Source organism: Onychostruthus taczanowskii, unplaced genomic scaffold (assembly GCF_017590055.1).
Source record: "Onychostruthus taczanowskii isolate IOZ18803 unplaced genomic scaffold, ASM1759005v1 scaffold286, whole genome shotgun sequence".
NCBI classification, from domain to species: domain Eukaryota; kingdom Metazoa; phylum Chordata; class Aves; order Passeriformes; family Passeridae; genus Onychostruthus; species Onychostruthus taczanowskii.
Window position 1 is genome coordinate 60,748 of NW_024500195.1, and position 26,289 is coordinate 87,036.

The 26,289-nt window shown below is 39.2% G+C and overlaps 1 protein-coding gene across 4 annotated transcripts in view; it reads left to right on the forward strand.

Annotated features, from left to right (window-relative positions):
• SHB (SH2 domain containing adaptor protein B) overlaps window positions 1-26,289 on the forward strand; it is a 61,358-nt gene that overhangs the window by 27,095 nt on the left and 7,974 nt on the right. For 3 of the 4 annotated variants that reach the window (XM_041408011.1, XM_041408012.1, XM_041408010.1), the window contains exons 3-5: window positions 9,339-9,554; window positions 15,569-15,740; window positions 19,952-20,071. In XM_041408011.1, the coding sequence (XP_041263945.1) occupies window positions 9,339-9,554; window positions 15,569-15,740; window positions 19,952-20,071 (508 nt within the window). The remainder of the gene's footprint in view (window positions 1-9,338; window positions 9,555-15,568; window positions 15,741-19,951; window positions 20,072-26,289) is intronic. The other variant, XM_041408013.1, reaches the window with a different exon arrangement.

Here is a 26,289-nt window from a genome sequence, read left to right on the forward strand (position 1 = left end):
CAAGTGGTGGTGATTCATCTTCATTAGGTGCTTAGGTGCTGATCAGAGTTCCTAGATTATCCCTGTAACTTAGTTTGAATGACAGAACAGAAAGATTGCAACTAGGACAATACTTCCCTTTGGGAAAGCATGTAGAAGTGGGGAAAATTCCAAATAACCATGGTGGCTGATCTCTCCTGCTTGCAACTTGCCAGTTGGAAAATTGCAAATGATCACTGTGGCAAATAATCACTGTGGCAAATAATCACTGTGGCTGTTCCTTGCAGAGAACAGGAGAAAAAACAGATGGTTTAGCCTGCAGATGCTGTGTGGCTTTTAAGTCCTGCCAAAGGGGGAAACAGTACTGATAGTGCCTGCTCTTCCTGGAATGCTGGCTGGGGAAAGAGCTCCTAAAAATGCATCAGATATTGCTCCCAAAGCTTTGACTTCTCTTTGTTTTCTTAGCATTTTTCTTTTTAAAAATTACTAATAAAGATAAAATAATGGGCATTAGTTACCAGGAAGGCTTCAGGCTATGTTTTCAGCTGGCAGTTGGGGGGTTTTGAGCTTTTTTTGGTTGGTTGGTTTTCGGGTTTTTTTAATCATGGTGACACAATCATTCACAGGCTGGATGAAAACAATGCACAATTCACATTTCTGTGTTCATCTTGATGATGTAGCCACCAGGTCTATGAAATAAATCTGCAGGAATTATTAAGTAGCAGTTCTTCTCCCTGCCTTGTACACTCTATGGCAAATGCTAGCAGGTGGCTAAAAGAAGATAACATGTCTCATCTAGCTGAGTATATGTCTTATCTGAGTTTGTTAAATCAGATATGGCATTTCTTCTGGCTACAAAAATCTAATGCCTTACTGTACCATGTAAGTTGTACCTGTAGGGAACTTCTTCCCACTGTTTGTACCACAGGGAGGAAGTCTGGAGGGAGGCCTCTTATCTATTTGTCCTTCTCTGCCCTCTCCCACATCCCTAGGAGGCTGTGCTCAAAGTCAGTAACATGCAGAAAAGATAACTCCTTTCTGCATAATTCTCATAGAATTAAACCTCCAGCTCTCAGGAAACAGTTCCCTATTTTGTCTTGGTCATCTAAACTCCCTTTTGCTCCCATCTGGTTATTCCTTGCAATGTCATTCTGAGCGTATAAATATATATATATATTTATACTCGTTAAAAATAATTTTGATCAGTGCTTATCTCATTTGATTCTTTTGGGTAAGCTTTCAGCAAAAAGAGACTCTTATAGGCAGACATGATGCAAGAAATTATCTTCCTTCTGTGTGAGTCTTGAAGTGCATTTAAATTATGAATGTTTTTTTCTTCCACTCCTGCTCTCTCTCAAGGTTTCTTCTTCCACTCCTGCCCTCTCTCAAGGTTTCTTCTTCCACTCCTGCCCTCTCTCAAGGTGTGTTCATGAAGAGCACTGGCAAGGGCATGGGGGGCATCAGTAACAGTCATGAGCAGCAGGACTGATATAACTGCAGGAAACAGTCATATTCACTATAAACTTCTCTGCCCTGACATGGGACAGTTTTAGCTTGTTTAAAATATTTATTTAGACTTTGCTGTTAGGATGGCTTTCAAGGACAATTTATTGTGTTAGTGCTAATCTTAAAACATATCTTTTGGGACACTGTGATTTGTGTCCTGGGCTCATGAGAACCCTTGTACTAACTGGCATACATGGAAATCCCAGCACAGTGTTCTGTTTCCCAGAGGGCTTCTGTTCCCTCTTACCTCAAGAAAAGAGTGTTCTTTTACGCAGCTTAGAAGTTTTGGAGTATGGAATGGGGATCTTGAATGTTTTGGTTTGCACTGTTGCCAACTGGGTTGCTCTGTTTAGGCCATGAAACAATGATTATTGAATCCCAAAGGTCAGTACTCCAGGCAGGTCAAGAAAACTTACAAAAAAAACCCAGGAATATAGTACTGTGATGTAACTGGCTGTAGCAACATCTGGAGTTGGCTTTTGGTCAAGCAGCAGTAAATGTATAGAGTTGTGGAGTTTTTTTGATTCTTTGTACCCTTATCTAAATAAAAAGGGCATCCCTACTTCTCTTCTGTCTTACTGAAAAATGTGCAAGGAGTAAGTAGGTCAGCAGCATTAATGCACCTCCAAAGAGGCAAAGTCTGCAGAAATCAAGAATTTTAAACTGACAGTTAAACAGTTAAACACTGCTTGCTTATCAGAAAATATGATGTTGAGGTGGAAGGCTTTATAAAATAAATTTCTGCCTCCAGGGAACTGAAGAAAGTTTTGTTTTTTTTATTTCTTTGCCTCTGCCAAAGAAAAATACGTCTCCAAAGATAATTTTCATGTCCTTTAGAAACAGTATGGCTGTGCTTCCGGGCCACCAGGATTTAGGTTTTCTTCCCATGTGTTTTGTTTTTTTAATCAGCATCCTTTGACTCCACCAACACCCACCCCTCCTCTTCCTCACCCTTCCCACCCACAAAGACAAATGTGTGCTTCCTGTCTTCTTGGCAGGGTAGTGGTTGCTTGTTTTAATTCAGTACATACCTTCTGTGGAAAATGTTAATGGGGTTTTTTTGCTGGTTTATTGATACTTATCAGAAACAGTCTTCTCCTTGCCTGCCCCTCCTCTGACTGGCCTAACAACTTTTCTTTATCAGGATTGTTGGAATGTAAGTTTGCTTTGAATGCTTTTTCCTGGGGTAATGAGTCATACTTGGACTTTAGTAGTATTTCCGGCATGATGCAGGCAACGTGAAGATGTTGGTTTTCACATCACGTGGTTATGCCAAGCCCTCACAAGGAACAGGGGAACAAATGTCTGTTCATTCCTGGAAAGTGGCTCACTTCACTGAGTCATTTGGCTTCTGTTTGGAAGAAAAGATGAGGAAAGGAAGATCTCATATCCAGCTTTTCATGTAGCAAAATCTGGAATAATTACTATTGGGTAGCAGTTGCTGCAGTCTCAAAGCAAAATAACCCTCCCTGCCACTGGAATATAATTGGTATTCCCTTGTGTCCCAGCAGTTGGAGGCATCCAGCTGGATCTGGAAGCAGAGGAAAAAGCAGTTTGATTTCTGGTGACCTGAGGTGAAATCTGAACAGAGGTAAAACTTAATTTCTTTAGTGAAAAGGCTTTGCAGTAATAAAATGAGAATTCTCCATCACAAGTCCTGAAATATTGTCAGGCTGTCTTTCCAAAATGGATGTGAAAAGAAACAGTGATGGCGAGGCTTGGATAAGTAAGCAGCTGGCTGAGTATTTTTATCTGTTTATCTGGGAATTAATTCAGTGGAAGCAAATGTTCATATCAGGATGATCTTTGCATTAATCTGTCTTATGCCTGCAGCAAACTGGCAATTTACTGGTTGATTGTTGCCTGCCCATACACCTGGAGCAAACAGCTCACTGCTCTTCAATGTGATTACTTGCCCATACACCTGGAGCAAACAGCTCACTGCTCTTCAATGTGATTACTTGCCAGTTCAGTGATTTTCCATTAGGGGCCTCAAGAGCAGAACATGTGTAAAGCAGAGGTTTGAGCATTTCAGAGAAACGTAGGCCTTGATAGCAAGCACTCTGCAGATGGGTCTTTGTTGTCTGTGGTCAGATCTGGCCCTGATGTGACCTTTACCTGCTAGAGATTGCCAGGCTGTCAGGGTAAGGTGGGGGGAAATGCATCAGATGCTCAGCAATACCTCTCAATGTGAACCTGAGCATTTTCAAGTTTCTTTCTGCTTCCACTGATAACTTCTGGCTTTCAGTGATAGGTGAGAATACAAGAAATGCAGTTGGCTGTTGTCCTCAAACAGACAGGCCTTGCTCCTGAGTTCTCACTTTTTTTTTTTTTTTTTTTTTTTTTTTTTTTTTTTCTTGAATATGGTATTTTTTTTTTCCCCAGACTTATCCACAAAAAGCCAGTGTGCTTATAGCAAGTCTCCAAACACTTTGTGTACTGCCCTTTCAGGGCTTTTGAAGATAAAATGTTTGAATTCACATTCCACAAGTTCTGCTGTTCATAATTCTGCTCTGACTATCCTAGTTAAAGACAGGTGAGCCTGTTCTGTCAGTGCAGAAACACTCCCTCTCCCTATGGGGAATTTTGTGTATATAGGATGAAAAGATGCAAGAAGTTGACTCTCTTAAGGGTAGAGTTGTTTGCTTGCTTGCTTTAATTAAGTACCTGTATCTTTCTGATAATAAATGTTTGATCTGTCTGTGTGCCTTGAAAAGTTTTGTGAGTACCAGATAAAGTCGCTTCAGTGTTGAGATCCTTGTCACTGGAATCTGGTAGATTTGAGTGACACAAATGCATTCAGCGAGAATAGCAGCACAGTGTTTGGTGTTCACTGCAGCCTGGTTACAGTTTTGCATGTAGTTAATAGCAGGTTGTGTTTTTAATTTGGTTAGTGGGAAACTAAATCCAGGTCAGTGGGGTTGAAGTTATTTAAATGCTGACTTCTGGAAAGAGAGCAGAAAAAAAGCAACCATCTCTAGTCTGAATCCAGAGGTAGGAAGACAGAAATTCTTCAAGCTGACAGCTTGATGCCTGTCCTCTATAAAACCTGATTCCATCATAGTGTTTACATGTTAATGTGTGTTAAATAAATGCATGAAAAAATCTACCTGACTTCTTGCAAATAACTATGTATTTGAACAAGTTTAACTGCATGCAAAAATGACCTTGAAAATTATTATACTTGAATTAAAGGGTTTGTAGCAACAGCTGTTTGTTGGAGTTAGGAGTATTTCCAAGTATATCATGCTTTCTCAAATAGGATGAAGCTTTATTCAGCAATGTGGCCAGATAAATTCTGAGTTCTGTACTGTTGAATGGAGCTGAGTGCAGCTAAATGTCCCCTGTTGGAAAATCCCTTCAATAGAATTCTGTTCTCTTTCCTGAGTTTTGCTCTTAGGCTTGGATACAAAGGGGTTTGATAACCCTTGTTCTTTTCTTGAAAGTCAATTTCAGTGGTAGCTTTTCAAAAGTTGACCTTGCATCTTTGTACTGTTTCCAGCATGAGACCTTCATAGTCAGATTTGTCTCACTAGGACAGGGCTTTTGGCTGGAGAAAGCAGCTGAGGAACTGGTAGGGCTGTCATTTTAATTTGGCACTAGTCTTGAAAGCGGTAGCTGAGATGGAGAGGGGTCTGGTTTATCACTTTGTGCCTATGTGTGGGCCAGTGCACTTTGAAATCTGACGTACTGGCAAGTCAAAACAGCTTTATTGTGCTGCTGTTGATCAGTCTGTAAGTTAATGTGACTATATCCAATTCCCTGGTATTTAGCGGAGTATATAGTATACTGGTATATAGTTTTCCCTGGTTTTTAGTGGAGCATGCATAAAGTACAGATGGCTGTCAGACTGATAAAGAACCACTTATGTCTGTCTTACCACTGATGTTGTGATTTGTTGCATGTAATTTGTTTAAAAGGTTTCCCAATAGAATAGCAGAGGTTAAAAAAATCAGGCAGTTGGTGTAAGGTAGTGATTTTGTCTCCTGCAGGTTTAGACTCTTCCTGAATATTAGATGTGGATGAGCAAGATGTGCTGTTACTGTGATGCAGGAACCCCAACCTACACAGAGTCATTGTTCATTGTCTTTCACCACACAGGAGAACAAGAATTCTTGCAAGCCCTTAACTTCAGAGAACCTCTCTGTAACTAACATTCCTTACATGATTGTGACAGTAAGACTCCTGTGTTTTGCTTGTTTAGTGTTTCATCAAAAGATATGTTAAAAATGGGCTGTAAATGGGATTGAGTTTATTACTGCCTGGTGGCATTTACAGATATGCTTGATTTGGGAAAATGGGCTTTTATATTATCAGAACTTTTTTCTATAGTGCAACTACATGGTTTGACCTTTTGTTACTGCATGCTTGAGTTTGAGATGAAGGAAATATCTATTGACATCTGGCCATTGTAGAATGGTCTGGTTGTTTTTTTAGTCTGTTGCATCCTTTTGGAATCTGTAGAAGTTTACCTGTTGGGTTCGGTAAGCAAGTAAGGAAATGTTGAAAACATTACTTTGTTGGCTTCATAGCTTTTCTGTTCCCTTGATGGGGTCCCCTAATTCTCTTCAAACTATTTTCAGGAATATAGTGCATCTATGTGTAATCCTGTTCGTTATTTAGGGCTGTTAAGTTATTCGGTGTGGCTGATGTGGCTGCATGTCCTGTGGAGTTCTGTTCTGTAAGTGAGTATCAGAGTTGTTCACCAAGTAGGAAGAACAATGTTGAGTCTTGTATCTCATAGTGTTGTTTCAGTTTTGTTATCTCTCCTGGTCAAGTTCTTGGTTTTACATAGGTATCCAAACTTCTGGAGCCTGTTTCTGTAATAACCGCTAATCTGTGAGAACAAGAATTGTCTGTAGGAGTCTTCCAGGCTGCTAGCAAAATTAGTGCTTTCAAAACTTCAATTGTTACTTCTTCTGATAGCTATTAACTTAATGCTGAATTGTATACAAATGTACTTTTAATCAGAAATAAGGATTCCAATTATATAGTTCATAAAACTGAATTTCTAAAGAAACAGTTAAATTAACATAGTTTTTTGCTTCCTCATCTGTCCAAAGACTTTAGCCCTTAGAGATGTCACTGTTAGAGGCTGTAAAATTACCATGAGAAATGCTTCATACAATTGTGCTTTTGTCTTCTACTATTTGATTCTTGAATACCAAGTTTGCACTGAGCTATCTGTGTGTATAATGCTAACACTGCTTATGGTACAGATTCAGCTGTGCTGTCATTTATTGAAAGGAACTTTTTCTGATTTAGCTTTTAGTAAAATTACTTTTATTTACAAATACTCTGAAAGGTGAATTTTCAAGCATATTTATACAAAGCTTTACAAAAGAGATGGGAGATATGTGTGTGGAAAGTGTATGTACATACATTCATATGTTTTTATATATCACAGAATCACAGACAGTGAGTTGGAAGGGATACACAAGGATCATTAAGTTCAGCTCCTGGCCCTGCACACTCTCCATCTGGGTTGTAGCTTTTCCTAGAAAAACTTTTCTGCTTTAGAATCAAATATTCATAATTTTTCTAATTATGCTTCCTGAATATGAACCACCTTCTACTTACTGGTAAACTTTTCTGTATGGCCTGATGCTTTGGTATTCTGGGTAAAAGAAAAATGTCAGGAAAGAATTCTTGTATATGCTCACACACAAAGAGCCAATTGCAAGAGCTGTATTTGGCACACAAATTTGTGTTTGGCACTTACAACTTATATGGCTTTTGTGCCTCAGAAATGCACATTTCTTGGGGTAGCATTGACTGGGTCCACAGTACTGAAAGGCAAAAAGATACATAGGATTTTTCTGACTTCTGATAAAAACAAAATGTTTATCTTTTTGAACCAGAGTATTCAAGAGAGCAGTGTATTCTTTATTTTACAGGTTTTTTTCTCAACACATCATTTTTTCTTGATGTGGTTGTTCATAACTAGAAATTAACAGGATGTATCTTGCTTGTAGCATCAATTTTGGTGTATCTTACTTCAAAATTACTTTATTTTTAATGAATAAATTAAATAAGGGTTTTTTTCAAGCAATAAGGGCACTGTCATTTTGCAGACTTTTCATTGCACTTTGAACTGGTTTGGATAAGTTACTTGATTATAATATTCTTGATGATATATGATTTGATTTATGACTTTTGTTGTTTTAACAGAGAACTGCTCTAGATCTTTGCTTCATTTGTAGATTAAAAAGTTCTCTCTCTGAGTCTTTTCATAACTTAGCAATTTGCTACATTATTGGTGTTCTTATTTTGTTGTTGCAGTGGTCAGTATAACCACACAACATCTGAAGCTGGAAGGGACCTCTTGATATTATCTAATAAAAATATCCTGTTCAAGCAGGTTCAGCCAAAATAGGTTGCCCATAACTATGTCCAGTCAGATCTTGAATATTTCCAAAGATGGATACTTCACAGCCTCTCCAGGCAACTTATTTCTATGTTTGACCATTATCACAGTCAAAATGTGTTTTCTTGTGTTCACATGGAATTGCATATATTTTGACTTGTGCCTGTTGCATCTTGGCCCGTCACTGGGTACTGTCAATAAAAGTCTGTCTCAGTCTTCTCTCTCTTCCTTCAGGTATTTATATGCATTGATAATGTCCCCACAAAAACTTATTTTCTCCCAGCTAGCCAGTCTCAACTCTTTTAGTTTCTCCTCATATGAAAAGTAACCCCATTATTGAGCTTCATGGCCTTTTGCTGAAACTTTCTGCAGTACTCTGTGTTTTTCTTGTGCTGGGCAGGTGAGAACTGGGCCCAGCAGTGGCCTCGCCAGTGCTGAGTAGAGGAGAAGAATCACATCTCTTGATCTGCATTCACATTCCTGGTGCACACCAGGGTGGGTTGTCCCTCATTCCTGTGAGGGTGCATTGCTGGCTTGTGTTTCACTTGCTACCATACAGGACTCCAAAGCTGCTGAGCAGCTTTCTAGTCTGTTTGTCTTCCAGCCTCCCTGGGTCCCTTTGAATGGTAGCACAGCCACCTGGTCTATGATTCACTCCACCCAATTTTGTATCAGTAGATGGAGGTACCGTGGCTTTGCCTAACCAAGGCTCTGTAAACGCCAAAGAATGAAGATACTTCCCATGACCTATTCCTTCCACTTCTCTCACCTGTCCCGGGGCTGCACCTCACATGAGGGGAAGAAGGTACCCACAATGTACCACTTGGGTCTCTTAAGCTACCTCTTGTGCCTGTTTCCCCTTACTGTTTCTTCTGATTCTGCCCAAGAAGATTTGGTTCTGACTGCTTTTCAGGCAGCTGAGAGCTGCTGTTACAACCCCCTTGATGTGAGATAAGCTCTAATGCTTTTGTTTACTGTTCTTACTCTAGTCCTAGCTCATTTTTTGCTGATATTCTGTAGGTGTAAATGCAGACAATTTTTTTTTCTTTTATCAGCATATGCAATTGTACTGTGGGATTTATTTTTATGTTCTTTGTGTCTTCAAATTTCACTTCAGAACCATCTCCTTCTGAAGAGCTAACTATACACAAATCTCAGTGTTCTTGGGAATTGATGTACAGTTGCTTGTGAGTGTACTTTTTTTAGCAGCTGAGAGGGATTGTGAGCTTCCTGCAATCTGCCTCTGCACAAGCTGGGAAATGTTGGTGGAGGCATGAAGCTGTGGTGGTTAACTGGAGCAAACTTTTGCTTCCAGCAAAAGTTACCAATGTAGAGGTAGAATTTAGAAGTCTTGTACAAGCTTGTCATCTCTATAATTACGTGACTATTAAGAAATGGGTGGAAGTTGAATGCTCTAAAATTATAGACTGTAATGATAAGACATGGTTAGTAGTGATTCTGGTGCAATTTTCCTCCTTGCCAACAGAGTTTCAACAGCAGGAAGGCATGAAGTCCCATCAGAAAAACATGCAGCTCTATGACACACCCTATGAACCAGAAGGCAGCGGTGTGGAATCCGATTTTGAAAGTGTGGTGAGTCGCCGTTTACGAGAAAGCAAATTGCCACAGGATGATGACAGGCCTGCAGATGAGTATGATCAGCCGTGGGAGTGGAACAAAGTCAGCATCCCAGCTTTGGCAGGTAGGGATTCCTAGATCCCAGCCTCAAAATTCCTTCTCACAGTTATACCATATATACTTGCCTTTGGGGTAAATCAAATACTTATGCTCTTTTGTGTATGTGTGTGTGAAGAAATGTCTGAAAAGTGAATGTGGGTCATCTCAAGTCTTTACCTGCTGCAGAAATACTGAACTGCACTTTTTGTTTGGTACTTCAGCCAACCTCTTGTCAATCATCTTAGCACTTGTTTCATAAAAGTAAAACTTCTGATTCTCCCACTCCTTCTCCCTACCCTCATTTTAATGGATGGGATGTAGATAGTGTTTATTGTTGAGTATCTCTATGGTGAGGAAGTTGCTTTGCAGTGTCCTGAAATTGTAGAGCTATTCTCAAGGGGACTGTGTGATGAAGTGTTGGGGGCAAGGTGGGAGGAAAAGAGGTGTGGCTCTGGGACCGAGCATGGAAGAAGCCTGAGAGCACTGATTACTGGGTAAATTTACCCTAGATAAATCCTACTTGACAAACCTGTTTGCCTTCTGTGTTAAAACTACTAGATCTCTTAATGGAAAGAGCAGTAGTTGTCATCTGTGTAGACTTTAGCTTTCAGCATGTTGTGTTGTGGCATCAGCAGTGTTTGGAATGTTGTAGCCCAGATGGGTGGACTAGTACATCTGCGAAAACCTTTCAGAGTCATTGACCTCAAAGCGTAGTGTTAGTGATTCATACTCTTCCTGGAATCTGGTTACAAGTGTGATTGCTCCAAGCATATGTTCTGGAACCCTTGCTGTTTAGCATAGTTACTAGTAACCAAGAGCAGAAGGAGAGGAAATTCCCCTTATCAAGCTTGGAATAACAGCCAAGAGAGGGGAGGGTGTGTACGAATCTGCCATTCCGAGGGACTTGAGTAGGCTGGAGAAATGGACTGACAACAAGCTTACAAAACCTAATGAAAACAGACCCAAAGACTTGTATCTGGAGCAAACTAACTCTCTGCAATGATAATGGACCTAGATCTGGTTGACTTGCTGAGCTACAGCTTTGCTAGAAGGGGCTTAACAGTCCTGGGGGAAGTGGACTAAATGTGGCTAGCAATGCTCCTCACCATGATGAAAGCTAGGAGCATGCCAGCCTGTGTGAATAGAAGCAAGCCAGTGGCTAAAGCAAAGTGACTGTTCCTCTTTACTTTATATTTCTTGAACTTTGCATAATGCTGTGGCAGGATTCTGATACAAGAAGGATGTTGATAAACATTTTTGTTAGCACAGAGCCAACAAAATGACAAGAAACTGCAGCACATGACAGCACATGTGAAGAGATGCTGAGAGAACTGGGCTTGCTTAGCCTGGAAAAGAGAAGATTTTGGGTGGGACATAGTGGGAACTTTCTAATGCCTTTGAGGAGATCCTCAATAAGATGGAGCCAGTTTCTTCACAAATGAGCTGGTGTGTGATGGGAAGATGAGGTATAAGATGAATCAGTAGAAGTTCTGACTCAAGTTGGTTTTTTCTCTGCAAGAACAGTTAAGTATTGGAAACAATTATTCAAGGAGCTCTTGCAGTCTCCATATTCAGATTTTTTTCATCCCGTGGGAAGAAATGAATAGATAAACAACCTGATCTGATCACATAACTTCCCACACAAGGTTGGTGATTGTGTGCTACCCAGAAGTATTTTTTCTTTCAAAAACCAGCAACTTCACTGCTTAATGATGCTGAGATACAAGCTGTGGGACCAGTATACATCTGTCTCCAGTGAGATCACATTTCACAACTTTTTCAAATAGTAATAGAGCAGCTACAGAGAAATGGATTTTAAAAGTTAAGTCTAAAGAGTCAAATATGGACATATGTAAATTATTATCCTTCCTGTATCCTTCATGTATGGTCATATTATATGAAATTTATGCATTTTAATTCATTTGGATCTTGTTTTAACCTCTGTATTCATCTTTGTGTCCACTTTTTTGGTCTCTGTCAGGTAGATTCTGAAATAGTGTTTTTTCTGAGTTGTTTTAAAAGAAAGAATCTTAGTTTTGTTATTTTTTCTCTTTATATCTACTTTTCAATTTTTACATGTAACTGTAAATTAACAAGGTCAGTCCAATACAAGATTTTATGATTGGCTTGTGTGTAGATATTCTTTCAAGTACTATGCAGTTACGAAAGCACACAGAGCAAAATACAGCTTTACAGAATTAATAGACTAAAGAGAGGTTTAATTAAATAGTATTATGATATGGTTGGTTTACTTACAGGTTCAGCATAGAGAATTGTTATTTAAAATAAGAAGAGTAAACACTTTTTGAGATTAATTAGATTTCTCTCATTATGCCTGCCATTCATTATAGATTAATTTGTTTTAGGTACAAGATTATTTTAGGTACAAAAATTTCTTTTGTCACAAAGAAATGTCTAAGCATTGGCTGGAAGCCTGATTGCAAGATGCTGTTTCATCTAGTGTCTCTAGAATTCATCTTTGTCCTAGGAGTAGTAAATGTTTAAAATAAGGAATGAAGAGGTCTAGCTTTGAAGTTCAAAATGGTGGAACACTTCATTGGAGAAGAGTTGATGCCCTGTTGAGATGTATGAAGTGCTCTTCTGACTTAGTCGGTGGTTCCATAGTGTAGCCCAGGAAAGGGTTTTTTCAATTCTTAGCTGAGGTGGAATTTTCTGAAAAGTGCAGTGTTGGTCTAACTATTAAAAATTCTGGCAATGGGTAAGTCCCACTTTACAGGCCTACAATTACCATCTCCCAGTTCTGTGGAACTGTGGAGATCCTGGAGGGACCCTCTGCTGAAACTTTCCTATTTTGTGAAATTTATCTAGAGGGAACAACATACATTTGTGATGAGAATTGCAACAGAGACTTATGCAGCAAATGTTTTTGATTTGTCTGGTAATAGACTGTAGAAACAAACCAAAATCGCCAGCAACACTAGAATTACCATGAACTTAATTACTCATGCAAGTCTTTGAAGGAAAAAAAAAAATTTCTTCTGCCATGACTTCAAGATTTGTTGCTGAAGCATTGCTAAAACCTGCTTATCTCCAACCTGGACTTTGAGATTTGTCAGAATGAAATTGTGCTCAAGCTATGAAGTGTGCTGAGGCTGAGGGCAGTGTGTCTGTGCTCTGACTCCTAAGGATGGGGCTGAGGCTGGTGTCATGCTGGCATTGCGGATGGAGCAAAATGTACATAGCCTATGGATTTTGCTGTGCTAAAAGATGTGTCTCTGTGTAGCAGAACTGGAATGCAGCATTTTGACTGTCTGCAGCTGGAGTTCTTTCACAAACAAATCTGGGGTTGTTTTATTGGAGGCTGTCCAGCTGAAGCTAAAATGTGGTTTTGATGGCTTTTATGGGAAGCGAGCAGGTCTTGTTAGAACTCCTGCTGAGCTGGGCAGACTGGTTTGCCCAGAAGAGTTGAGGTTGGCAAAATAACAGGAACAAAGTACCTTCCAGGTACACGAGTCTGGCGAGAAAAGGAGATAACACCAGGGAGAGCCCACTGGATAGATAGAAGATAGCATGGGCACTGGAGAATGTCACACTGACACTGGCTTCCACTGAGTTTGTGAGAAATCTGTCGTCTTCAAACTGTTGTGTGGGCACAGAAAACCTTTGGGTGAAGGAAATGCTTGTGAAGTCTGTAAAGCCAGTCTTAGTATTGCTTTACAAAGTATGTGACCCTCTCTTACAAAGAGGGTCTCAGTGGTCAAGAGGGCCATTTGGTAGTAGTTTTCAGCACTGATCATGGGCTCATGGAAGGAGGACTCATAAATGCCAAACTTTTTTCTGACTTCTGCTGCTGTTGAATGGAAGGGTGTTGCCTAGGACCCTGCATGACCTAAAGCAAGGGAGTTCTGGCATGCCACTGTCACAGGGGTAGGGCAGGAATTACAGGGCAGTGGAAGAGAGGCCACATGGAGAGTGTGGAAATACTGCAGTCAGTTTCATAACTGCAGAGGCTGGATATACTTCAGCTTTGTTTAAGAGAGGATTCGTAGCAGCCAAAACTCAGACCTGGTTTGGGTGCGTAGGTACCTGACCGGCTATCACACTTGTCACTTTAATCTGCCTGGGTATCCCTTCAAGACTGCTTCTTCCTGGGGAGGAAAAAAAAAAAAAAAAAAGGGCCAGAAGTCCAGACTCATGTCTGAACTTTTCAAACTGAGAAAAAAAAAACCCAACATTCAAAAGCATCTGAAATTTGACTTTGTCCTGTTTTTGGAGAATAGTTCCTATGCCTTATCATGTTAGTGACTTTATACACAAACATATTGAGATTAAAAAAAGAGGGAAGATTTTTAAACTAAAAGAGGAGACATTTAGATTAGACGTTAGGAAGAAATTGTTTAGTCAACGATGATGAAGCAATGGAGCAGTTTGCTGTGTGTGAATTGTGGATGGCCCTTTCCTGGAACTGTTCAAAGCCAGGTTGGATGAGGCTCTGAATAATATGGTTTAGTGAATGAAATCACTGTCTGTGGTGGCATCTCTCTGCTCTTGGGGGTTTGCAACTAGATAATCATTAATGTCACTTCCAACTCAAGCCATTCTGTGTTCTTGACAAGTTGTTAACAGAACTGAGTTTGTTATGTGAACTGAATTTTTTGGTGTCTGAAAGGTGTTCCTTGTTCAGAAGGTGACAGTAAGCTCACTGGGTTTCTGAGAGTACCCAAGGTACATCCAGGTGTTTTTCTTAGAGTTAAATAATACTGCTCGTATATGTCATGGGCAAGTATCCACATGCAGTGTTTCTCCTTGTTACACTAATCAGCTTTCATTATCCAGTAATGAGGTTAAATCTGAGCTTGTATTAAGAAAGAATCAGCATTTTTCCACTGTGCATACTTAGGAATGTGATTGAATACATTTGGCTAAATTTTACCCAAAAAAATGTGCCTACTTTCTCTGAGTAGTGGGGGGATTTGGAAGTGTCCTAAGCTTCATGACAAAAGCATAAACAAATTTTTAAAAAGCAGCTCCAAAACACTTTCCTCATCCAACATGTCTCTGTGCATTATCTTTCTGAACTTGAACATTGCAGCTGTCTGCTTTAAGACACTTAATACTGCCACTGACATGCCTACTTGGCTGTGTGTTATAGTGAGTTCACTTTTGAGTGCATGAGGCCTATAAGTTTTGTAGGGAGTTCCTTCAGTTTTCCTTGTAACATTTTTCACCAGTATTGCTGTTGAAACTCACAGGGGCTGATTGAGCTGTTTGTGCTTGTGAGCGCTGTGATTTTTACCTCTTGACACAGTGAAGGTTCTTTGCCTGGTCCTCACTAGATGGCCTTAATATACAATCATTTGCAGCTGGGAGTGTTAGTTTTTGATGAAGGAGCAAATCATGGAAGGAAATGAGAGTCAGGAATATGTTGTAGGTAGATTTTCACTGTTCCTGTCAACATTCTGTCCTTTAGTACAGAACAGCTTTGCAAAATAAGTTTTATTTCTTTTCTTGGAATAATATAGTTAGTGAGAGAAATGAAGAAAGGCTATTTTTCTTTTGTCATCTTTCCTAGGCTTTAAAGGCAAAAGCTTTGTGCCAGCAAAGTATGAGTGGATGCACTGTTAATTCTTTGCTGCTTGACATATTTCTGACATGGATGTTAGCTGCCTGATTTGCCCCCAGATCACTGTTAGGATGATACCACATAACATGAGGCAAACTGATCTTCTCACTTATTTCCTTTTGGAATTATGGCAGGTGACTGAACACTTGTTGCTGTTACTTGTTTAACTCCATCAACTCTGGAGGATCAAAGTATCAAATGTCAAGATAAGCAGTAGTTATTATAACAAGGTTTGGAAGAGCATGAACTTTATTACTGGAAAAACAAGAGAGTTTTAGGACTGTACTCTGCTTAGTAAGAAACACTTTACATCATACATATAACTTTGTAGATAAAGCATCTTCATGCTAGTGGGTATGTTTATTCTCTGTGGGGTGTGACAACCACTGTAAGTGCTACAACTCTTTTGGTCCTTGCTAACCTTGCCTGGAAGGTAATTCTTGTGTATCTTGCAGCTCAGTTTAATGGAAGTGGGAAACGGCAAGCATCTCCTTCTCCCTCAAATGACCAGCACAGGCAATTAAGAGCGCCTGGAGGAGGCTTTAAACCTGTCAAACATGGCAGTCCAGAATTTTGTGGGATCCTGGGAGAGAGAATAGACCCAACTATTCAACTGGAAAAGCAGATGTAAGTAAGCACAGTAATTGCTCTCTAGCTCTTTGCCTCCCCACTTACAGAAGCAGTAAGTATCCAGATCCTACTGTCCGGCTTCTCTCCTTAGTATCCCCGAAGACTTACCCTTACTAGTCCTGCAAAGTGTAAGTTATTTTTGTGGGAGAAAAACAGTGATAAACAGGAAACTCATCTCAGAAACAGTGAATTTTATCTGTCCAGTACATTCAGTTATTCAATTTTCAACCTTGTTGTTGGTACTGCATTAGGGAAAAAAAGGTTGTTTCTCATATATAACCAAATTCTGTTTAAAGGTGCTGCATGAAACCAATATATTTGTGGCTGCAGAGCATATTTCTAATACATCAGATTTGCCTTGCATCTGGCAGTGATTCTCCTCTAGAGAGAGAATGATAAGACCACTTAAACAGCTGTCAGAAAAAAGATTATTTCTACCCTTATGCTATCAAACCTGAGTGCAGTATTTAGATGCACTTCTCTCAGCTTCAAATTCAGGTTCTGGGTGAGTTCCCTGTAGTAAATGTCTGGTATGCACAAGCATGGCCCCTGTCCTGCCTTTTTGTTGACCTTCCTTGAACAATTTGGACAGACTGGCTTGTGTGGTGGAATGACTCACTGTCCTGTATCATATCAAAGGTGCAGCCTCAGAGAAGGGGCCAGAATTCCTGCTACACAGAGAAAAATCCTGAAAAGTGAAAAAGTAGTGCAATTTACAAAAGTTGACTGATATTCCTGGTCACTGAGAAGCCAGTGGATTCATGCAATAAAGTGAAGAAGCTGCATCTTGAATCCCTGAAGGCTGTCCACTCCAGAAGCTGTCATTCTGGGTTAGAGGCAGAATTTATTTGCACTGGAGAGGGAGGGCATAATTTAGCATGGATGTGAGTATGCGCTTTGTGAGAATACTTTGTTCCTTAATGCTAGTGGTGTTGAGAGGATTAAGAATCCTTTTACACTTCTTCAGGCAGTATTTGGAAGCTTAAAACAGCTTTGAAACAGAGAATATCATCCGCATGTTGTCATGTTCCATCTAATCAACCTCAGCCTTTGAACCATCTGCCCATTGACTGATTGTATGCTTATCTCCAGTAGAGGAAGTAGCAACCATTATTGTGAAATCAGTCACTGATACTGTTAGGTAAATAACTAAAAGGCTGTAAATTTAACTGTAGATTTGGTCCTCCCAGTTGAGTAGTTGCAGTTCACCAAAGTCACTCTCCCAGTCCCAAATACATTAAAAATAACTGCAGGAAGGTGAGTTTCTGTTACTGAATTTTTGACTCACAGATATGCTGTGGTGTTGTTCTGTCTTTTAGTATAACTGCAGTTAAATGTTGCAGTTTAAAACTGCAGGTCTAGTTTTTCCTTAACTATTCAAATGTCAGTGACATGAGGTTTGTGTTTTTTTGGTTTTTTTGGATCAAATCTAAAATGAATGCAGTTAACAATGATGTAACATAAAGTGAGAGAGTCCACATTTATTTGAACAGAGAATATTTGTAGTAATTCATATTACTCGTTTTACTAGTGTGAGACCTCTCCACAACACATGCCAAACCCTTCCTTCTTTTTCTGCAAAAATGGAGTCTGTTTTTGCAGAAAGGAATACAACATCTAAAGAAAAGGATTCACACAAATTGGCAAGTGGATGGGTAGGTTAGGATATTCCCTAAACAGGCAGAAATATCAAGGTGAGTTAGTGTATTAAGAAAATATTTTCAGTTACTTGTGACTGAGGAATCTGTAACGATGAACTTATTAACTCATGGATCCAGGGGAATCAAAGTAATTTGTTCTATTTCCTCAATAACAGTATAAAGAAAAAGTGTGTTCTGCTGTTTCCATTGTCTTATTGAAAGTGAATCCCTCCCAGCCTTATAATCAAGATCTTGTGGTTTCCTGTTTTGCTTTAACTCAGAAACAGAGTAGTGTTGTGCATTATATAAGCTGTAATAGCTTATTATACTTACTGTATAATTGATGCTGCTCTCCTGTCTTCAGTGGAGTTGTGGCCCCTTAGTGGCCGAAACCTTACCATGGACAAAGTAAGGGATGTCAGGAGGAGCATTCTGTAAATCACAATCAGGGCACTTAAAAACTTGGGAGGAGATCCTGTTCAGGGTTAAAGTGTGCGATTATGTTAGAATATTGCTTTCAGGTTTGCATTATGTGCATGTGTTTTCCAGGATATCTTAGAAGACATCCCATGCTTTTGCACTGGTATCTTTCACAAGCTGTCATTGCACTTTAAGACCACATCACTGCTATTTGAATTTTTGACCTTTCTTCACAAGTGCTTGTATGCTGACATTTGAAAAAATGAACACACCCAGGACAAACAGACCCAATACAGTTGAACAGCAAATCTCTCAGGAACTTAAAGCTGATTATAAGCACTTTGCTTATCACACTAGGTAGCTGGAACAGGAGCAACCAGAGTGTCCCAATTACGTGGGCATATGACTCTCAAGCAATTACACTTCTGGATACTGCTTACTGTCAGGTGTAGCCAAAACAGCTTCCAGACGTCATATCTGAATCAGATGTCTCATCTGCTGTTTGCTTTCAGCTCTTAAAAGCAGGTTTTTCTTCCTTAAACCAGCCCTATGTTCTTTTTCCATTTCTCTCTGAATATCAGAGTTCAGCATCTCCCTTATTTTGGTAAGGTAATATTTCACCTTTGTTTTATTTGGCCCTTTGGGGAGAAAAGAAAATAAAGATAATTGTAAAATATAATAATAAATAATAATAATGATAATAATAATAATAATAATAATAATAATAATAATAATAATAATAATAATAAAAATAAAGCTAAAGGAAAAGTTTTTAAATTCTCCCAGACCCATTTCTTGATTCACACTTGTGTTAATATTATTCCATCACACTCAGAAGGCAATCTAGTCTTTAAGTTGCTTGTTAGGAAATACCCTTCACCAGTAAATATCTAATGGGAGATGAGGAAGAGACTGCCTGAAATCATTTGTGTCTGTGTCTCCATCTTAACTGTTAAGTGATGAAGCTGTTAGGGCCTCCCTTTCTAGTCGGTCTTGACTATACAAATATAACCTCTCTTTAGTTTCCTCTAATGCAGACTTTGGTTTTAATCAAGCACTCAATGAATTTTTAATTTGGACACTAACTTTATTCTTTTAGCACATTCATCAGATTTGATAATGGAGACACCAGCAAAAGGCAGTTAAGGGAATGATTTCTGTCAAAGAGGCTTATCTGGTCTTTATTCACCTATCTTTTAGTTGGAGCATCTTTCTTAGAGTAGGAACAAATGGAATGAACCTCTTTTACACAAAGCAAGCAACGGTTCCTGGTAAGAACAGACAGAGAGCACTTCTGATGTGTTCATTGTCTTGCTTAGGCAGACGTGGTAGTGTCACATACTGTTTCAAAGTGCATCTGGCAATTGCAGGGAGGGAGAGATCTTCCTCAGAGCCACATTTGACACAGTACAGGGCCAGACACATTAAATTGCTCTGGAAACTTAGGGAAGGGTCAAAGTGCTTACTCCTGGTGTCTCAGATTTTGCAAGCTGATAGAGAGCAGCATGCACTGAGAAGCTTCTATTTTTGCAGCGGCTAGTTCAATGAAAGATCCGCCTCTCCTCACCCAATTTCCTTTTTTCCCTGAGTTGTTCACATCACTCCACAGATTTATCTAAAGCTCTCAGAATTGCCACAGCTTTGTTTAGAATGTGCCTTTTTGATAGATCTTCACACTTTATCACTCTTCTCCTTTTTCAAAGATTTATTTTAGCAAATCTTTTCCACTGTTAACTGTTCATATTTTCCACATGTGGTCTTCAGTGTCTTTGCTTTTGTTGTTATTTTGTGTATTAGTTTAAAGACTGATATATCCCAGGGATGAAATAGAGCAAATTGTACGTCATGGATCTGTTTGCAAAACAGATTATAATGTGTTTCTCTAAATGGGAATTTCTTACATAAACATGTACACAAATATTATTGTGTGGTTTCTTGATCTGAGATTTTCCCCTCAGCTGACAGGAACAAGAAGCCTCCACAACTGGTAATAACTTCATTCAGAGCTTTTTATCCATAATATGTTAGATTTTAAAGGTATCCATGTGCTATTGGTAACAATTAACATCTTTAAAAATTAAGCAGTGAAAGCAGTATGAGTGGGAATATTTCTGTGTGTTAATTAACACCTCTTTGTTTTTTTTCTAGATGGTATCATGGAGCAATCAGTCGGACAGATGCAGAAAACCTGTTGCGTTTATGTAAGGAATGTAGCTACCTTGTAAGAAATAGTCAAACCAGCAAGCATGACTATTCGCTTTCACTGAAGTAAGTACTTGTCAGTAAAACATAATGAATGTATTTATAAGCCCTAACTTGTCTGGTGCCATATGAGAAAATTATCCAGTTTGTTGCTGCACTGTTTTAGCTCTGAAGGACTCCAGAGTGTTTGGAACTGCGTGATGTATAGTTACCAGTCACTGAATTAGTGTCTTCCTGTCTGGGGATGTTAACAGATTTTTAGTCTTCATTTGGTGTCCACTTAACTAAATAAACTTGGATTAATTTTTTTTCTGGTTCTTATTTGAAATGCTTCTGCTGCTTCTGCTTTTGGCTGAATAAGGAACTGTATTGGGGATTTTATTCCTTTTGTTTTGTATGCTTTACTGGAGTAAAGCTGTACAGCATTGTTACAGCTCTTCCAAGTAAAAAGCCCAGGACTGAGGATGAAAGATCTACAGAATTAGGAAATTAGCAGTATTCTAGTCTTAGAACTGCTCTGAATCTGCCTTACCTAGTTTAGGCTGAGCAGGGTACATTACAGATGTCTTCAACATACCATAATACAAGTTCATAAACTTGTTGGATTGGAAGGGAGACTCAAAGATCATCTAGCCCAATGCTTCCACCCATGACAGGATAATAAGTTCACTTAATCTTCTAGCTGAGGAAGATTGTCAAGGTTTTGTGTGCAGGAGAAAAGGAAGCCCCTTTACGTTGGTGTAGGCTGTACAGGTGCAAAGAGAAATGTTTCCTTTCTTTCCTTCATGGAGGATGGGGTCTGCTGTGGAACCTAAGCTTCCAAGTAGGTCTGGGGTATAGGCCGACTTGCCCTTTTCACTAGCATTACTCCTGCCAGTTTGGCTTTTAGGCCATTTCTTCGCAGGCCTGTTCTGAAAATACATTTTACTGCTGGGATGATGGTGATACCTGGTTGTAACAAATGCTTTTATAAATAGCACCGAAGTGGATCCTTTTTTTTATAAGTTTAAAATTCCATTCTAGGACTTGAGAAGAAAAATATTTTGTAGGAGTGTATTTTAAGTCATTATTCCTCTGCTACTATTTTTGGGATCTCTCTCTAATGCAGAGGTTTGCCTTGAGCTGGAACACATCTGCTTTATAATTGTGGTTGAGTTCCTGTTATCTCTTTTGTAATTTGATCTCTGTATACTCCGATATAGGTGTCTTCTAGATATTTTCAAACATGGAAACATTAATGGCACAAGCTTTGGAATAAATTTTCCCTCAGGCCTAAATTGTCCCTTAAATTCAAAGTCTTAGAATATGACCTATTTTTAAAAGTATTTCACTTAGTTCTTGCATCAGCCCAGTGATTTTTGTTATTCTGCCAGAGCACAACTTTCAGAGGAAAGTTGACAGTTTAAATTATATTTTTCTGCTTCGGATAGCTGTGTTCACGCCTTTACTATCCTTTTGTAGTGTCTTTGGACAGAACTCCAACATTTCCATTCTCTATTAGGTGTGTTTGTGCTTCTTAGGGACCTTTAGTACTACGTATGAGTCAGCAATTTTTTTCAGTTAAATGTTTCATTTCTGCTTCAGGGAAAAAGTAAGAATCACACCCTGATTTTGTACTGAGATTAAGTGACAGTGATTTAAAATCTATTCTTCTGTTTCATGTGACACACTTTTTCTAAAAACAAAACAGAAAGTAAAAACCAGACCCAAACCACTTCACTTTAGTTTTTTAGTTTTCTCTAATAACAAAAGATTGTTTCCCAAAACACAGCAATGAGAATCTACACAAATATTACCTGTATTTGAAAAGTGAAAAGATGGTAGAACTTGTTCATTTTTTTCAATATAGATGAACATTTCATAATGGAGACATCTCTGAAAACCATTTTTTCCAAATAGCAGGAAGTATTTTTTATGTTCTGTGGACACTGAGGCTTGACTTGCATGGTGAATTTGTGTGAGCTGTCTGGTTCAAAATCCAAAAATTATCATTCCAAATATAATGAAATGAGTGTGAAAATAGCTCTATTGCTAAATTAAAATGCATCTGTGTATAAAACAGTCATTGAGGTAGTTTAAGTTGCTCATCTCAATGTCTGTTGCTTTGAGATGGTGTAGTTTACCCAGTGAGATTTAATTGCATGGGAATTAGCTATCTCTGGGGGCATCAGAGAAGGTTTTATTGAAGTACACATTTATGTTGCGCATCTCAGTTAGAAACAAGGAATTGGTGGTGACAAGTGTTTGAAGCTAAAAGCATCTTTCTATTGATTGGGATCCACAGAGCTAAGACTCCTTGTCAGCATTGTTTAAATTGTGCACAGCAGAAGAGGAAAAGAATGTGATCTACCTTCCCAGAAAAAAATCATCCCAAAGGCATGAGAAGCAGCTGTACATTCTCGTGAATCTCCTCTGTCAGTCCTGCATTGTTCCCTGTTTCCTCTTCTCTGCATTCCTTCAGATCTGTAGATATTTGACTCACTCATACCCACCCACTCTTTCCTTAAACACAATTATAATTTCAGAAGGCTGGGTGAAAATTGGAGACCCATACTTCTGGTAACTGTGCTGTAACCAGAAACTTCTGGCTACTATTGAAATGCCTAGTTTCAAATTCCTTGTCTGAATTCTTGTTCTTTACTAGCACGCACACTGGTGAAAAAGGTAGAAGTAGATGTGCAAATGAAAGAGGGAGAGCCATTTCTTACTTATAAATGTTTTAGGTGTTCAGCAATTACTTCAGTGAACATCAAGCTCACAGAGATGCCTTTCTGATGTAGCAATAGAACAGGATCTCAGGATGGGGTTATCATATTTCAGTCTTGCTCAGTAAAGACCAGGCACCAGCTGGGCTCTACTAACTAATCCTTTCAGTCAGGATTTCCCCCTCCCAAGGCTCTTGCAACAGTGTGCACTGTGCCCACACCCCTTCATTTCCTGACTCACATTTCAGTTTTGGGAAATGTGTCTGTTCTTAATTTTAGATAAGGATTGTCTCACAAGTTAACTAAATGTGCAGTCTGTGAGCAAAAACAGTAACAAGCATTGGTTTCTGATCTGTCAGATAGTTCTTGCACAATCACAGCCACTGGAAGTACAGAGTTGAATTCAGAAAGGGTGGTGCCTTTTGACATCCTGATCCTGTGGACTCATAAACAGGCATGTGGTTTCCCTGAATAGCAAAGGAAACTGCAAGCTATGGGGTTTTTTGTCATTACTGTCTGTAGAAGTGGTCCTGATTTCCATAGTTGAGTACATAAACTTTGGGTAGTTCTGAGTTCTGGATAAATGCTGGACTTGCACCTTTCTGTTGATTTTTGTTCTTGGAAGTAAATTTTGTAATATTGTAAAAATGACAAGTTTCTTCCTGTCAGTATAATTTACAAAGAGGATTTTTTGATGTGTCTCTAAATTCGCAATTGAATAAAAGTATTTAAAAGTATATTACTAGTCTCTTGTTAGGCTAAACCATAAAGATAAGGTCCTGGTTGTTAGCAGAATGTATGGATTCTGTCACTCTGTGGAAAATCCAACAAGCTGAGGATTCTCACTACCTTCAAAGCAGCAGATGGGAACTGGTTATAGAGGATGGAGCCTGGGCTTAGTAGTGATTTTCACACATTGGGTGCAAATGAGCACTCCTATACATTGTTTGTAGGGGAAGAGATGTTTATTTTATCATGGAGACAGTGTCTGTCAGGTGTAGAATGACAGTGTAGTGTATAATATGCTTGAAAAACCAAAGGTGAAACAGGAAAAATGGTTCATAGGCCAGCCTCTTAATAACTCCAGTAATTTTTTTTTTTTTTTGGTTGGGGTTATGGAAATCATTAATGGAAAATCATTTCAGAGCGGAAAAATAACACAGCATATATTTCCTACATGGCTAGATTTCTTTTTTTCCTGATGATATTGCAAACTTGTTGCTTTTTTCTTTGTGCAAGTGACGTTTCATCAAAATGAATGCAGAAAATCTGTTCTGACAAAACAGTGCTTTCTTCAGCAAAAATAGGGTTCAGAAGACTTGGTCAAACTTTGATTGTCAACACTGAATCATGTTTCAAAGCCATTAATATTTCCTGGAAATGATACTAGGTTTAATATCTAATTAATACTTATTACACCTGCTTTTATCATACTTCATGCATAAGATCAAAAAGCACATTCTAGTTAACTCTCTGCCCAATTCCTTTCCCATCCTCACTGGGTTTTGAAAACTGAAAAAAAAATATGTGGGGAGGTTGCAATTCAAAGTCTCTTGGTGTTATGGTTGTGTTGCCAAATATTTTAAACAAGGTGTGACTGACTATTAGTCATGTATCAAGTTTATGTCTGTGTAAACATCTGTGCTTGAGAGTTCCAAAGAAATTTGGTGCAGGGATCAGCAATTAGCAGTTTTCTTCTGTGTTTGAAACTTATGGGAATGGTTGGAAAAAGGAAAGAAAGGGTAGACTATTGTCTCTAGTAGCACTGTTTTGTTGCTGTTTGTCAATTGAATAAAAATGTGGCGAAGAGTTATTGCAATATTTGAAGAAAACACAATGACATTTAGAATTCATACAGTAACAATATCACATGCTGTAGTACAGGTCCCAGCACCTTCTCTTGCAAAATGTGTCTTGTCTCTTCAAGGCACTGGCTCTCACCAGTGTTCACAAATGTGAACTTGGGATCACTGTTTAGGTTCTTTTCTTTGAAAACCTTGGGCCTGGCAGGTTCTAATAGTTGTTGCTGAGCTATAAATATGCATTCCAAAACCAGGACTACTCAGTCGGGCATCTGTTCAGGTAGACTCCAACAGTGCTTCAAAAACTAAGCAGAAACTTATTTACAATCACTTCAACCATGAAGCTTTTTTCCCTGTCATTACCTGAAATTTCAGTAATCTTTTTGCATACTAAAATCAGCCTTTGGAGGAGAGGAAGAACTCCAGGTTCTTTTTTGACGTGGTCCCTGTAATTCTAGTCACTGGTCTAGCAGCATTGGTGTTGTTAATCAAGTGCAGATCCATTTTGCCCTTACCTATTACTAAAGGCACTGATTCTCTAATTCCAGGCATACCAGAAGAGGGGAGACTGTAAGACAGATTTTAAGGATAAATGGAGAAGGTGAGACAGCACAGAAGGATCCTTACTGTAGATCTGAATAGTTTCACAAAATAGTTTACAGTTGAAAGGGTTTAATTCAAGGGCATGATTTCAAGGTGCTGAGTTGACTTCCTTCAAACTTAATTTGTTCTACATTATAGTAGATGAGAATTGTCTGGTTTGATATGTCTACTTGCAACCTGTGATAGCTCTTTTGAAACAGGGAGGGCAGATAGCACATTCACAGTGCAATTTTTGGACACTAAAAGAGGGTGGAAAGGGAGTGAAGAAGGAAAATATTTGAAAACATAATCTTTGCTTTCATGCACCAGTAAGCTTGAAATAATGCTCAGTTTAAAGAGTTCTGAACATCCAGAAAAGTTGCCAGGATAAAAATCAGGTCTATCACTAACAATGTGGTATTGGCTGCAAACACTAGCAGTAAGCAAAACCCATTCATTGGCTGAATGTTCTTGCCTCTCATTTCTACTGCTTTATGAACAGAAAATTTGTGTGTGAGACACTGCAAAGCTTTTGAAGTCAGTTTAACATACCTTCCAGTTGCCTAGGGAGATCTAGTTGCAAATGGACCTCTGGAGATGTCTAGTCCCTACTATAAGCAGTACATGCTTATCAGGTTGCTGAGTGATTCAGAAAACTTGTGAGGATGAAACCCTTCTGACCTGCCTAATCCTGGTTCCTGGGCTTTAGGACTCCTATGAGGAAGAAGCCCCTCTGTCCAGTGGGAACTCTCTTGCACCTTGTGCTTGTTGACGGAGAAACTTCTCTCTGTAACTCTCCTTTTCAGGCAGTGGATGATTGCAACCTGAGACACTCCATCTCACCTTTCCTTTTCCTAGAGACTAAACAGGCACAATTCCCTCAAGCCTATCCTTGTATGTCAGGTATTCCCATCCCCAGACTATGTTTAGTGGTCCTGCTCTAGATATGCTCCAGTACTGACACCTCTTTTATCATGGGACGCCTCTCACCAGATACAGATGCAGCCTCACGAGTGCTCTGTAGAAGCAGTAGTCACTGTCTTCCAGCAGCTGGCTGCACTTTGCTATGGAACTCAGGGCTGCAGTAGGCCTTCATGGGCAGACCATTGGATCATTCTCCTTCCCACCATGAGTCCTCCCTACCACAGTTCCTTGTCTGGTCTGTTGTGCCCCATGGTGCACTGCTGCTTTGGTT